This window comes from Pseudophryne corroboree, chromosome 3, assembly GCF_028390025.1.
Source record: "Pseudophryne corroboree isolate aPseCor3 chromosome 3, aPseCor3.hap2, whole genome shotgun sequence".
NCBI lineage: Eukaryota > Metazoa > Chordata > Amphibia > Anura > Myobatrachidae > Pseudophryne > Pseudophryne corroboree.
Window position 1 is genome coordinate 346,553,749 of NC_086446.1, and position 14,031 is coordinate 346,567,779.

Genomic DNA, 14,031 nt, shown 5'->3' on the forward strand with positions numbered 1-14,031 from the left:
CGCTGGGTGTGTTTGTGACGTCAAACCAGGAACGAAACTGACTGAACTGATCGCAATGTAGGAGTAAGTCTGGAGCTACTCAGAAACTGCTTTGAAATTTCTATTCGCAATTCTGCTAATCTTTCGTTCGCAATTCTGCTGTGCTAAGATACACTCCCAGAGGGCGGCGGCTTAGTGTGTGCAATGCTGCTAAAAGCAGCTAGCGAGCGAACAACTCGGAATGAGGGCCATTGCAATTAAGTCTGCCCATCAGCATAGTAGTGCTGTAATGGTGAGCATGTAGGATGTGTGCTTTTCACTGCAAGTGCTGGATTGTTTGCATGAACTATGTAAGATTCACGTATCTATGATCCTACACTAGAATGATTGACAAATTTGTATGTTCTCTGTAGGGAATTCAGCTCAAAGTGAATAGCTCATCACAAGTTTTCCCTTACACCCCAAAAGGTGCGAATGTCGACAATACCGTAAATGGGCAATAGATTTTGACAAAGCAGTGTCTTGGCCATTGAAACTCATTTTTCTCCTCTTAAGACCTGCATCCCATATGTACTTTTGGTATGTTGATTCCTCTCTAAGTTAATTTTATTAAAGCAAGTAAGCCTGCCAGAGCTTCTACAATGCCTCTGTCTTTTGTAGCTGTTGGAGCTTGGAAAACAAGAAACTGGTATTTATATCCTCGTGCAGATATAATTTTGTTGTATATTGTTAAACATAAAAAAAAAACCTATATGTAGGACGACAGGAGCAGAGAAGGATTATGAATTGTAGGATCCAACCGTAAAACAGTACATGGCAGAAATGATAAATTACACTAAAAAAGGAATTACAGTTCATTTTATTTCAGTTTACAATATACTGTTTTTGTGCTTAGTAATAAAAAGTTGTTTTTTTCCCCACAGTGGCATAAATTCATACCTTTCTGTTTAATGTCTAAATTTGCTTGGGTGATAAATCTCCCTTGGAAACTGAACAACAGTGGAGCCTCTAAATTCTGGTGTACAACATATCCTGATACGAGGGGGCAGAGACGAAGCATGGCGCCAGTGACTGAGCACCAAGTGAGTAATGTACAGCACACAGCACAAGCCTCTTATTTCATTGTACCAGGGAAGGTAAAAGGAATTTACAGCATTATGGTTCTAGCATTAAACTTGATCATATGCCCTTGTTGCTGTGGACTTACAATGTTTGTCAATACATTTATGTATTTTAATACTTTTGGAAAGGATGCAAGCAGAGATAAACATAAATGTCCTTCCAAATAAAGTGAAATCACATACAAGAGCAGCGTAGTCCAGTGGCTCTCATTTTATTTTTGTCACTTTACTCCCATTAGGCTCTGTTAGAGGTGTCCCATACACAAGATATGCTGTTGCATTAACCATAAAGTGAGAATTAGTGAATTCTTACCTCTTTGTACCCAAATACAATACGTCCATCTTTGTATAGTGCAGCCTGAAAAGTGAAGCCTCCAGCATCTTCTTTTTCATGGAGGTGGACCTTGTCCCATTGAACCACAAAAGATGTGCCTGCGCAAGAGACAACACTGAAAATGTTTTTTTACGTGTGCAGGTAGAAGAGATTATGCCAGCATATCTACTTTTTGTTTAGCAATATTTTTAGAAATCTTTACATGTTTATGTACAACTTTGCAGTGTCACAGAGCTGGATTCATGGGTTCAATTCCAGTGGGTGGAGTTTGTGTTCCCGTGGTTTCTTGAGTTTACTCCCACATACTAGTAGGTTAATTGTCTTCTGATAAACATGCACCCTAGTGATTGTGCGGTGGAGAATTAAGACAAATATGAATGATTACATAAACAGCAACTGAGTACACCAAAGACGGCTGCTCCAACCACTGACGCAAGAATCACAACACCACTTGGAATCCTGGCACCGGAATACCGAAAGACGACATCCAGAAGGTAAGTATCGGGTCACTGTTTGGGTTAGGGGGTTTGACTGTCAACCTTATGACCCTGTCAGATTTTTGACTGTCGACCATATGGTGTTGACCTATAGGGGGAGATTCAATTGCCTGAAAAGTCAGTTGGGTGTCTGTTTTTTCCTATCTAATAGACAGGAAAAATTAGACGCCCAACCGACTTTTCAAACATTTGAATTCCCGCCATTGACTGTCAATTTTTTAAATGTCTATCAACCGCCTCCCATAAATTAACAGGGGTAGTTTAATAGAGGAGAGGGACGGTGTACAGGCTTCGTGTGGACCCTCTAGTCTCTGGCAGCACAGTAGACTCTTGCTTTGTGCAAGTGTGGACTGCATATGCACATGTCTCCGGAACATGACACTATGGCCCTCATTCCGAGTTGTTCGCTCGCTAGCTGCTTTTGGCAGCATTGCAAACACTGCCGCCGCCCTCTGGGAGTGTATCTTAGCTTAGCAGAATAGCGTACGAAAGATTAGCAGAATTGCTACTAAAAATTTTCATGCAGTTTCTGAGTAGCTACAGACCTACTCCTAGATTGGGATCACCTCCGTTTAGTCACAAACACGCGCTGCGTTCGGCCAGCCACTCCCCCGTTTCTCCAGCCACTCCTGCGTTTTTCCCTCGCACGCCTGCGTTTTTTAGCACACTCCCGGAAAACGCTCAGTTACCTCCCAGAAACGCCCCTTTCCTGTCAATCACTCACCGATCAGCAGTGCGACTGAAAAGCGCCACACGAACACCAGCAAATCTACTAAGTTTTGTGTTAAATAACTTAGCTCATGCACGCTGCGTACCATGCGCATGCGCATTTTCCGCCTAATCGCTGCGTTCCGAAAAACGGCAATGAGCGAACAACTCGGAATGACCACTTATGTGCAAATCTCCAGGAATATGTCCGCCACTCCATTTTCTCTGTGATTTCTGTCTGCAGCACCAGCCGATACTGGACTCTGGAGAGGTAAGTATAAATATTTAGGGTGTGCGGTGTGGGCCCCCTTAACCCAGGGACTCGTGTGCACCGCACATCCTGCACCCATTTTAGATATGTTAATGTAAATAAAGTATAATATGAAAAAACAAGTGTGGGGTTTTGTACTTCAAAATACACCAGATTCAAGAGGTATTACAGACAGTTGACCTTATAATTTTTAATGTACAGGCTGAGTATCCCTTATCCAAAATTGAAAATCCCACATTATTGGGTCCCCTACTGAGATAATGACATCTATATTATATATTATGTGTGTATATATAGATAGATAGATAGATAGATAGATAGATAGATAGATAGATAGATAGATTATATAGATATATAATATGATATACATTGTCCAAAAAGTAGGCACTCTCCAGGCTTATACAAGCTTCAACAAGGGATTTTATTTGGTACTCACAACATAGAAATGCAAGGTGTAATCACTTGCATGGCAATAAGGTAGCAGCAGCGACGTTTCGGTCCATCCGGACCATTTTCAAGCTTTACAGCAAAGTATGCCCATTTAGAATCCACAACAGCAGAGTTATTCACAGCGGAAGATGATATGAATATGATATACATATATATGTGTCGTAATCTCAGAAGGGGAACCAAAAATGTGTGATTTTAATTTTGGATAAGGGATACTCAACCTGTATTATACAAAAATTACAATCTAATACAAAAAGACATACAGAGTTACTTACTATTTATGTCTATTAATTCTTTGTAGTGTTTTAGACATAAAGGGATAAGAAACCCTGTAACAAAGCATGCTGATTTACCATTGTCTCTGTAGCTAATAGTGGATTCCGTGGAATAACTCGGGTTGAAATTTGCCATAAGGGGTGCCACATACTGTGTTGCGGTCAACATGCGATGAAGGACATCTCCCATAAACATAAAACCTGAAAGAAACACAAATGTTATATTATAGAGAATAATACATCTCTCTGTATTAAAAAAACATCATTTTCTAAAGAAAGTAGGTGACAAAACTCTGCTATGTAAACTCTCTCACCTCCAGTTGCTATTGTGATGTGCCTGACTGGGTGTCCATAGAAGGGAAAGTCAAACGAAAGAACCACTCTCTGTGAACAAGTGAAACACAAGGAGATAAGTTTTATAAACACATTGGGGGAGATTCAAATGTTTGAAAAGTCAGTTGGGAGTCTGTTTTTTCCTATCTAATAGACAGTAAAAAACAGACTTCCAACTGACTTTTTAAACATTTGAATCTCCCCCATGGAATAACATGTAAGTATAGTAGACTACTCAATAGTGTATAAGGTGAGGCAGGTCATATTAATCAAAATACTCTTTTGTTGTCAAAAATGTAAAGATTGAGAGCATAACAAATTGGCTCATAATTTATGATAAACATGAACCTTTGTAGTCATTGTAGATAGAGAACTAAGTGAATGTTACTACCGTTAATACAGCAAGGTGTGTATTGTTGGGTTTTCATATTATTTTTTTTTCCATTCAATTGGATGAGGGGTTTGGGGGGGGGGGTTTCAGGGGGCTCCAATTTTTTTTAAAATTATTTTGGAGTACCTTCAGAGCAGGTCCATATTTTTCTAAAAAGCTTTATTTCTCTAGCATCCATAAGGGATATTGGGGACAGATTAATACGATGGGGTATAGACGGGTCCAAAGGAGCCAGTGCACTTTAAATTTCTTCAACTGGGTGTGCTGGCTCCTCCCCTCTATGCCCCCTCTCATAGGCAGTTTGAAAAAAGTGCCCTCAGGAGAGGATGCACATTCTGCAAGCTCCAGAGTTTTTCTTCAATTTCATTTAAACTTTTACTTATTTCGGTATGCTGTTTGGGCAACAGCATACCTGCGCCGTGGGAGTTAGGGGGGAGACGGTCTACGGCCTCATGAGGTGCAGAGCCGCATCTCCGCTGCAGGACCACCGTCCTGAGGGGCTGTTTGTTCAGCGGGGCACTGCGCCTTAACTGTTGCAGCCACAGCTTGCCACACACCCCTAACAGAGCCTGAAGGTGATCGTCGTGGTGAGTATAAACCGGAGGCCCCGCTAGGGCCCCCCCTCCCCCGTTCATTGTGTGGCAGAAGCATGGGTGAGGCATACGGGGTCCCTCCTGGGGGGACCCGGGGATGCCCCTGTGTGAGACTGGCTGGAGGTGTGTTGTGCCAAGCATTTATGTTAGGCTACACAGCCTGTGGAGACATAGCCAGTATAAAACTTATTAGTAGCTCCGGCGCCATAGCGTGGGGCGGAGCTACATCAGAGCAGGCTCAGCGTCATTTTGGCGCCTTCCTCTGCATAAGCAGCAGCAGCCTCCTACAACTCCTCCAAATGGTCACAGGATCACTGGTACCGGGTGTAGAGGGGGAGAGCCGCTATTAGTTCCTCTGGGGAATTTTCAGTACAGCAGTATAACTATTATATATTACTACATAAAACGCTGACAGTCTCGCTGGGGCTGTACAGCGTTGGGTGCGCTGGTGTCCTCTTTTCTGTCTCCTCTCACTTGTATTGCAAGGCTTGTATTGCATTCAGTCTGTGTTGTATGTGTATTGTTTCTGTATTTCATTATGGTGAAACAGAAGTCATGCAATGTATGTAATGCCAGATTCTCCCCTATTTCATCGTGCTCTGTATCCTGTGAGCAGTGTAGTCAGTCATCACAAAATGCTGATAACAACATGGGGGAGAGTCCAGAGCCTTACTGGCTGGGGGATAAAAACTATGATGTTGAATATGTCATCTCAGCTCACTGCCAATGCCAATAAAACACAAGAATTGCATCAAGCAGTGGCTAACCTAACTGCCAAGGCTGATGCTTCTTATTCCCCGCTGTCTACTACAGGTGCACAAAAATGTGCTTTACCTGCAATTTTATCAGATTCTGATGATGATGTACAGGTGGATGGGGATAATGGGGAACCCATTAGTGGGGATTCCACCTCTACACACGGTATCAAACCCCTCATATTGGCCATACGGGCTGTGTTAATGCTACCCCTGGAGGACACTACTAATCAGCAGTCATTTTTCCTCCCACAAGACAAACTGACAGTCACTTTTCCTGATTCCAAGGAATTGGATGATTTATTTAAATTAGCCTGGAAAAATCCAGTTAAAAATATCAGGTGTCCCAAAGGTTTTTAAATACCTTTCCATTTGCCCCTGAAGGCAGGAAATTCTGGGAAGAATCTCCAGCAGTAGACGTCTCAGTCTCTCGCCTTTCTAAAAAGGCGGTGCTCCCTGCTCTGGGCTCTTTTATGGTAAAGGGGTATAGGAAAATTGAGACCACTCTGAAATCTATCTACACTGCTGCAGGTATAGCTCAAAGACCGGTTCATGCCATTCATACATGGGCTACTCCGTGTCAGGTCTGTAACTGTGTCTGTTCCCGGAGGAGGCACTAGTGGGTCAGTGGTGGTGCGGTGGAGGAAACGAGGAGGCTGCAGTAAGTTCCTGCGCATGTGCACAATGATGTTTTATTTAGCACACAAAAGTATACACGGCAACTGTGGCAAATAGTAATACAGATGATACTTTGCAGGGAAACTGGCAGAGGTATAAAACAGTCACAAGTACTGAGCTGGTCTGGAAACCACTCTGATAAGCAAACTGCGATAATCAGCCTGGAAGCTGATGACGAACATCGATGGCCGGGTTGGAAGCCGATGGCGACAGATTCAATATGCAATAGTAAGTAATGCAACTGATGGTAGTAATTACAGGCAACAAGTAACTCCGATAATCGGTCTGGAAACCGACAGCAATATATCCACACAGTAAATAGATATGCACAAAGTCCACAAAGCCAAGCAAGGCTATAGCAGGAGACAGATGGTAATTCACAAATTGGTTGTTTTAAGTGCTGGATGCAAAAGCACAGTGCGGAATGCAGATTAACAACACACAGGTGAGAATGGTGAGGCAGCACCTGGAGAGAGTCTCTTACTGCATGTGGAAGTGGACGCTAACTGGGGAAGAAGTTGTAACAGAGCTGGATGGCTGGAGCCTGTAGTTTCACGGAGACACTGGAGCAAAGAAGACATTGGAGACAGAAGACTGGAGACAGGAGATGCTGTACACTAGATGTGACGCGTTGTTCAAGGCGATGAGACTGTGCCGATGTTCTGGATTTATACCTCTTGGTCAACAGGCACTATAATCATGAGTGCAGACACAGTGCAGGATTGGGTGCCCATGCTGTACAGATGGTGGCATACAGTGGGTTACACGCAGGGTGGACTTCAGGGGTACACAGTGACAATGGGCACCGTGCTCCATGGACAGGGCATTCATGCAGCCGCAAACTGGGGCTGTGACCTCCGGAGGCCTGTACACCAGCGCACTGGTAAGTGAGATGCCACTGTACGCTGATTCCTGACACTCAGTTTCAAGAGGGTCTTTTGGGTGATATGACCTTGGTTACTACTGTAACTTTCCTAAAACACATTCAGGACACAGCAAGAGTCCTCTGTGACTCCCTTTAAAGAGATTGGCAATATAAATGCTAGAACCACTGCTATATATCAATCGACAGGGAGGGACAAAAAGCAGGGCCTGCATGCGAGAAGTGTCAAAAATACTTTTCTGGGAGGAAAGAAATGCTAGAGCGCTGTCCGCGATTTTCATTCCAGGAGTGGACAACTGGGAACCGGACTTCCTGAGTCACCACAACCTCCACCCGGGGGAGTGGGGATTACATCCTCAGGTGTTTCAACAGATTGTTAACATGTGGGGATACCCGCAGATCAACATGATGGCGTCTCGCCTCAACAATTGCTCGCTGAGTCATCAGAAATAGCAATGGCCTTACAATCAATGAGCCAGCGATTTCTTGACCGAGGTTACTGTAAGGGAAAAATTGACAATGCACTCGCTAAAATTGGACAACTCAAGAGAGATAAACTTCTTCGCAGGAAGGCTGTACCATTGTGTCATGAACTTGATAAATGTAACTTTTGCAGTATGTTCACCACAGCTTTTGACTTTATTTGTACAAAAATTCTTGAACACTTGCATTTGATCTCTAGCGATCCAGTGTTTGGCCACCTGTATTGGTAACTTCCTAGATTTGCATACAAATGATGACCCAACCTGAAGGTCCTTCTGGTGGTCACTGATTTTTCCAAGAGAAAGGTCAATAAAGCCACCAATTAGTTAACTACTAAGGCAGGAGTTTTTAAATGCACAGAATGCTGCAATTGCCAGTTTATCTTGCTTGGAAGCCATTTCATCAATCCATTGGGCAACAAGAAATATGGCATCAAACAAAGACTAGACTGCAATAGCAGGATTGTGATATATGTCCTAAAATGTCAATGTAACTTACTTTATGTAGGCAAAACCAGTAGAATGCTTAAGGAAAGTCAACATTGCTCTTCTATCAAAAAGAGTCTCAGAAATACCACTGAATTGAAAGATTTCACAAATCTGCCTGCAGCAAAACACTTTAAGGTAGCGCTCCACACTGTTAAACAACTAAAATGGTGCATCATTGATCAGATACCCCAACTCCAGAGAGAGAGGAGATCGAAACAAGACTATTTTACAAAGAGAACTACAGCGGATTCACAGAAATCTGGCCCCAGAAGGACTCAATGAGGAATTCAGACTGAGATGCTGTCTTTAATACTATAGATTTTACTTTTTTGGTCACTCCTTCCTGTCACGCATTCTATCACTTCCCTTTGTTGCAGACACCAACGCATGTTCTGTGACATTACCCTGTATTTGTCTTTTCCACAATAGGATGTGCTTTTCCTAATTGTTTGTTGATTATTGAACTGCTTCAAGACTTCATAATGCATTGTTCCTTTGACCTGCGTTGCTTGTTGGTCTTTAAGGGGGTCACCGCTGTTTGCCTTCCGTTACTGGACGTGTTCACTAGTACAAAAATTATTTTGACTCGCAATTGGACTATCATGTAGGATTTATAGTCTTTGGTATTCTTGATTGCCATATTCACATTGTTTTTTTAAGTTGACCATACATTGTTGCTGTCTGATACCATTGTGTGTGTATACTCACAGCCTTTAGCCATGTACCTTCCACACCTGCTGCACACATCATTGGAGTGATTACAATTTCATCGTTGTATGGACAGTTCACACTTTTACAACCAAACCACACTGGAAACGTCCGATCTTGTCTGATCTTGAAAACTAAGCAGTGCTGGGCCCATCTAGTACTGGGAATACTGGGTGCTGTACTTATGGTTACTCCTACTTGGTTGTATAGAGAAACAAAATTATGTGTGTGCTTTCTATTAGCTTTCAGGAACTACCTGCTTTTGGATTTACAACATCATTTATTTTCATACACTGCTGCACCAAGTATTCATACAATCATACCACACTAACAATGCTTCACGTTGTCCATCTGTGGTAGCTAAGCAGTAGTGGGCCTGGCCAGTACCTGGATGGGATACCTCCATGGAATACTAGGTACTGTATAATTCCATGGCCTACCGGTGTTGGTACACTTTTATCATCCTAACACATTGGTAGCACAATTAATCAGCACGTACACAGTTTGTTTGTTTATTTTTTACTTTCATTAATACATTATTTTTTACCAGTGCGTGTTGGCTAGAATCCACCGCCATGCATTGAATATGCCTGTTTGCAGCTGCTCTTACATTTGTATGGTTTCTATGGCAACTATGACTGGCTTTTGGTTCTGTTCATTATTAAGCATTATTTACACATTATGTCTTTCACTTGTCTTGTGTTCTCATTTTGCATGCTCAATCCTGCATTATAAACTGATTTGTATGATTATTTACTACAGTTATGCTGCTGTTGAACACACTGACATGCTGTGGTATGATGCAGTATGACACAGCGGCATGCACACACAATAAGGGCCGTTGCCAGGCAGGGGGTTGGCTTTGTTTACATTGACAAACCCGCCCACACAGCTGACAGACAGCAGCCTATTAGCATGTTGACAGCTCCGCCGTTCCCCTGACAGGGTGGGCTGCATTTAAGCCACTTTGGCGCCTTTATTGCCTATTTACCTGGCCTCTGTGCTGTGTGTAGTAAAGCTTCTGGAGAAAACCAGTGTGATCTGGTTGAAACAGCTGTCAGGCTGCAGCAGTCATACGGATGTACATGGATCTACTTTGTGGATTAAAACTTCCTTTTCTCCATAGACATGAGAGCTTGTCTTTTTTCCTTTTTCTTATGCTGGAAAAGTGAGTGTTCATATTTTGATCATCTCTGGACCCTGCACCACCACTACAATTTATTGCAGACTGATGTCTTGTTACCCCTGTGTATGTATATATATATCAATATACACATACATACAGTGGGAGACACCTTGCACGAGTAAGATGCTCTAAGAGGACTAGTGTACATATTTTTCTTTAAACTTTGCATCTTAATTATGTAGCAGATGCAGCAAAAACTGCACGCAGTGTGCCAGAGACTCTAGGCTGCAACTTTAAAGGGACAGGATTTTATTTACATACATACAAAGTTGCAGATGAAGCACCACAGAACTTGGCGTGAGTAAAAGATGCGGCTGTTCGCATCAAAGCTTTTCTTACACAGCTTCAGACTCAGGGACTCATTCAGCATCAGTTGCTTGCAAATGCAAATTATCGTGCAATGAGCGATTATCGGCACACAGCGCATGCGTATACAACCATACACAAGATAGTGCGCACATGCCAAGTCTGGTATTCATGAGTATACATAGGTATCTGCGAACACAGTAGCGATCGCATTTAGCAACAATAAAAAGGAGTGGTGGAGGCATGTCAGTGGGGTGGGTACGCAATTTCTGCGATGCAGGGCACGTAGTGGGTGCGTCGTGGGCATTACAATCGCAATATATGCAAAACATATTGCAGGAATTGCAAACGCATCTACAATATAGAGTGAGCAGCTAGAGAGCTACACTTTGCAGACTTGAAGTACTGATGGCAGCAGCAAAACTTCCGATGGTCAAGCTAATAATAGCAAAATCACAGGTAGCTGATGGTGTTAATAGTGATGCAGGGAATGCTGTTTAGTGTGCTGCATGCCTAATTAAATAAATTAGCTTTTTACTATTGACAAAATAACACATATCTTTAGGTAAGTATGTTGTTATGTGTATCCATTTAGCACAGTGTTGTGCATAACTTATTTACATGTATGTATTGTGTTTACACCATGACCCTTAATGTCTGCCTAACATTATTCTGTCTAGAAGCAAACCATCCCACACATTATTGCAATTTGTTTTTTGTAAGCAATATTATAACATAGCTCCATTATTAACATATAAATAATTTATAAATGAATATACATGGTTTTGTGCTGACATCAATGTATAAGAGATGTGTTTATTCTTGTAAATTTTGAGTGAATATACATAGTGTTGCATTTGTAGCTATGCGTGCAATGGGAGTGGGCTATATTTGTGATGGGGTTGTAGTATACGCAGATGCAATTGTGGGTTTGGCTAGAAGTCTTTGCAGATTAGCGATTGCAATCAGTGTGCGTTCATTCGCAATTGCAATCCGTGCTGAACCAGGCCCTCTGTCTCACACAGATGTACAAATGTCGCTCACCAAATAGATCAGTGTGACCTAGCAATGTAATTATTTTGCTACTATGCGTTTTAATTATGCAAACTAGATGCAAATTTGGAGCTAAAGAGATGCTCGGCGAGGCCTGCGTGCTGAGAGGGGCTATTTGTCACAACTGGAGCAACAGTAAGAATGATACATATGTATACATTCATACATACAAATATATGCATTTTGAAACCTCAGATTAATTTACTGTATAAGGCTCACAGGGTACTAGAAATAGAGATGGTTAACAACCCCTTTGTGTTGGATAGGCTATGAATGTCCGCATCCAAACTGGGTAGTTTGAGTTCAGACATATAGGGGGTCATTCCGAGTTGTTCGCTCGCAAGCTGCTTTTAGCAGCTTTGCACACGCTAAGCCGCCGCCTACTAGGAGTGAGTCTTAGCTTATCAAAATTGCGAACGAAAGATTTGCAATATTGCGAAAAGACTTCTCTGTGCAGTTTCTGAGTAGCTCGAGACTTACTCTGCCAGTGCAATCAGTTCAGTGCTTGTCGTTCCTGGTTTGACGTCACAAACACACCCAGCGTTCGCCCAGACACTCCTCCGTTTCTCCAGCCACTCCCGCGTTTTTCCCAGAAACGGTAGCGTTTTTTCACACACTCCCATAAAACGGCCAGTTTCCGCCCAGAAACACCCACTTCCTGTCAATCACATTACGATCACCAGAACGAAGAAAAAACCTCGTAATGCCGTGAGTAAAATTCCTAACTGCATAGCAAATTTACTTGGCGCAGTCGCACTGCGGACATTGCGCATGCGCATTAGCGACTAATCGCTCCGTTGCGAGAAAAAAATAACGAGCGAACAACTCGGAATGACCCCCCATTGTACATCCAAGCTAAGGCTAGGAACAGCGGAGGTCTCACCGAGGCTTGCCTGTGTGCATTGGAGAGGATGCTATGCACCCTGGCCTTTTTGTCTTTCTCTTGCAGTAAATTCACCCACAGGTCCTGACCTTGAAACTCCGATGGCCCAAAAACTTTTGATGCATAATAATTGTGGGTGTCCTCCTGTGTGTAAAGAGAAATCATTATTATAAAATGTACATCTGTAAATATTAACCTTTCTACTCTTATAACATAAAGTGTACTTATCTCAACACAGTTTAGCAGCCATTTTGATGCACACGATATAATGAAAATTGTGAATTCTCTAGAAATCAGTGACTTTTTTAATCTTATTTTCACTATTGTATTAAATAATTTTGTTGAGGGAATACAATAGTGATTCATATAAATTGCTTTAATAGAGGTCAACAACCAGTTTTAAGAGTGTGGAATGTTGCAGAGAGTGTGTCAAGAACAATCTGGTCTATTTACTAAGCCTTGGAGAGTGATAAAGTGGAGAGAGCTAAAGTAACAGTCAGTCAGCTCCTAACTGTAATGCATACTTGCCTACTCTTCCGGAAGCTGCGGGAAGCTCCCATTTTTTGGGGTAGCCCCTCGCACCCCTGGAAGAGTAGGCAGGTCTCCTGCATCCTGCTCGCACCCTAGTGATGCGGGCAGGATGGAGAGATAATCTCCTGTATTCGTGTGTCCGTGGGGTGGGGAAGGGGTTAAAATGGCACAAATCGCGTCATTTTAGTCCCGCCCTCTTCTTGCGGACCCACGAATCAAGGCGTTTTCCAATGTGTGGGTGGGGCTTGATGATGTCACAGCCCGCCCCCCGAAGTCTCCTACAGCGTCTCCTCTCCGGGCTTCTCCCAGAGAGGAAATATCCAAAGTAGGCAAGTATGCTGTAATGTTACAGGCTATGTTTGAAAAATGACAGTTAGGAGCTGGTTGGTACTTTATCTCTCGCTACTTTATCTCTCTCCAAAGCTTAGTACATAGAACCCAAAGTCTCCAGAAAATCCCTCAGAACTGAAGTGTAAGTTATAAACGTAAGGAGATATTGCAAGATTTGAAAAGCCTCTAGGACTGGGGAACCCAAATACAGAGAGGACTGCACACACTAAAAAAAGGATAATCTTGTGAATCCCACTGAGTAGAAGTGTCTATTTATAATAATTGTAGATTACTGTATGCTTGACCTTGGATGTTGCTACAATGGTTGAAAGGGGAGATATGGCAATGAGCTGCTTTTTATAGCCCTTGCTTTCTGTCCAGACAATTGTGGAGCTCACTTCTGCCAATGGGGGTCATTCCGACCTGATTGCTAGCTGCAGTTTATCGCAGTGCTGCGATCGGGTCGGAACTGCGCTGGCGCCGCAGTGCACCGACGCATGCCGGACGGCCGAAGGCCATCATTCCCTAGCGATCGCCTCTGCCTGATTGACAGGCAGAGGCGGTCGCTGGGCGGGAGGGGGTGGCACGGCGGCGTTTGGGCGCCATTTTGGGGGCGCGTTCCGGCCAGTGCAGGCGTGGCTGGACCATGTGGGGGGTGGTTCGCAGCAGCTGCGTGATATCACATGCAGCCGCTGCGACCAGGGGCAGCGAAGAGGTTCTCCCGGCCGGGGAGGCTGGTCGGGAGTTACTCCTCAATTGCAAAAGCATCGCCGCTGTGCGATGCTTTTGCACTTC

At 43.2% G+C, this 14,031-nt stretch overlaps 1 protein-coding gene across 1 annotated transcript in view; it reads right to left on the reverse strand.

Annotated features, from left to right (window-relative positions):
* PLXDC1 (plexin domain containing 1) overlaps positions 1–14,031 on the reverse strand; it is a 118,157-nt gene that overhangs the window by 38,910 nt on the left and 65,216 nt on the right. Inside the window, exons 3-6 of the mRNA XM_063959710.1 lie at positions 12,376–12,519; positions 3,950–4,019; positions 3,714–3,836; positions 1,414–1,532 (exon numbers count right to left, since the gene is read on the reverse strand). Coding sequence (XP_063815780.1) covers positions 1,414–1,532; positions 3,714–3,836; positions 3,950–4,019; positions 12,376–12,519 — 456 coding nt within the window. The remainder of the gene's footprint in view (positions 1–1,413; positions 1,533–3,713; positions 3,837–3,949; positions 4,020–12,375; positions 12,520–14,031) is intronic.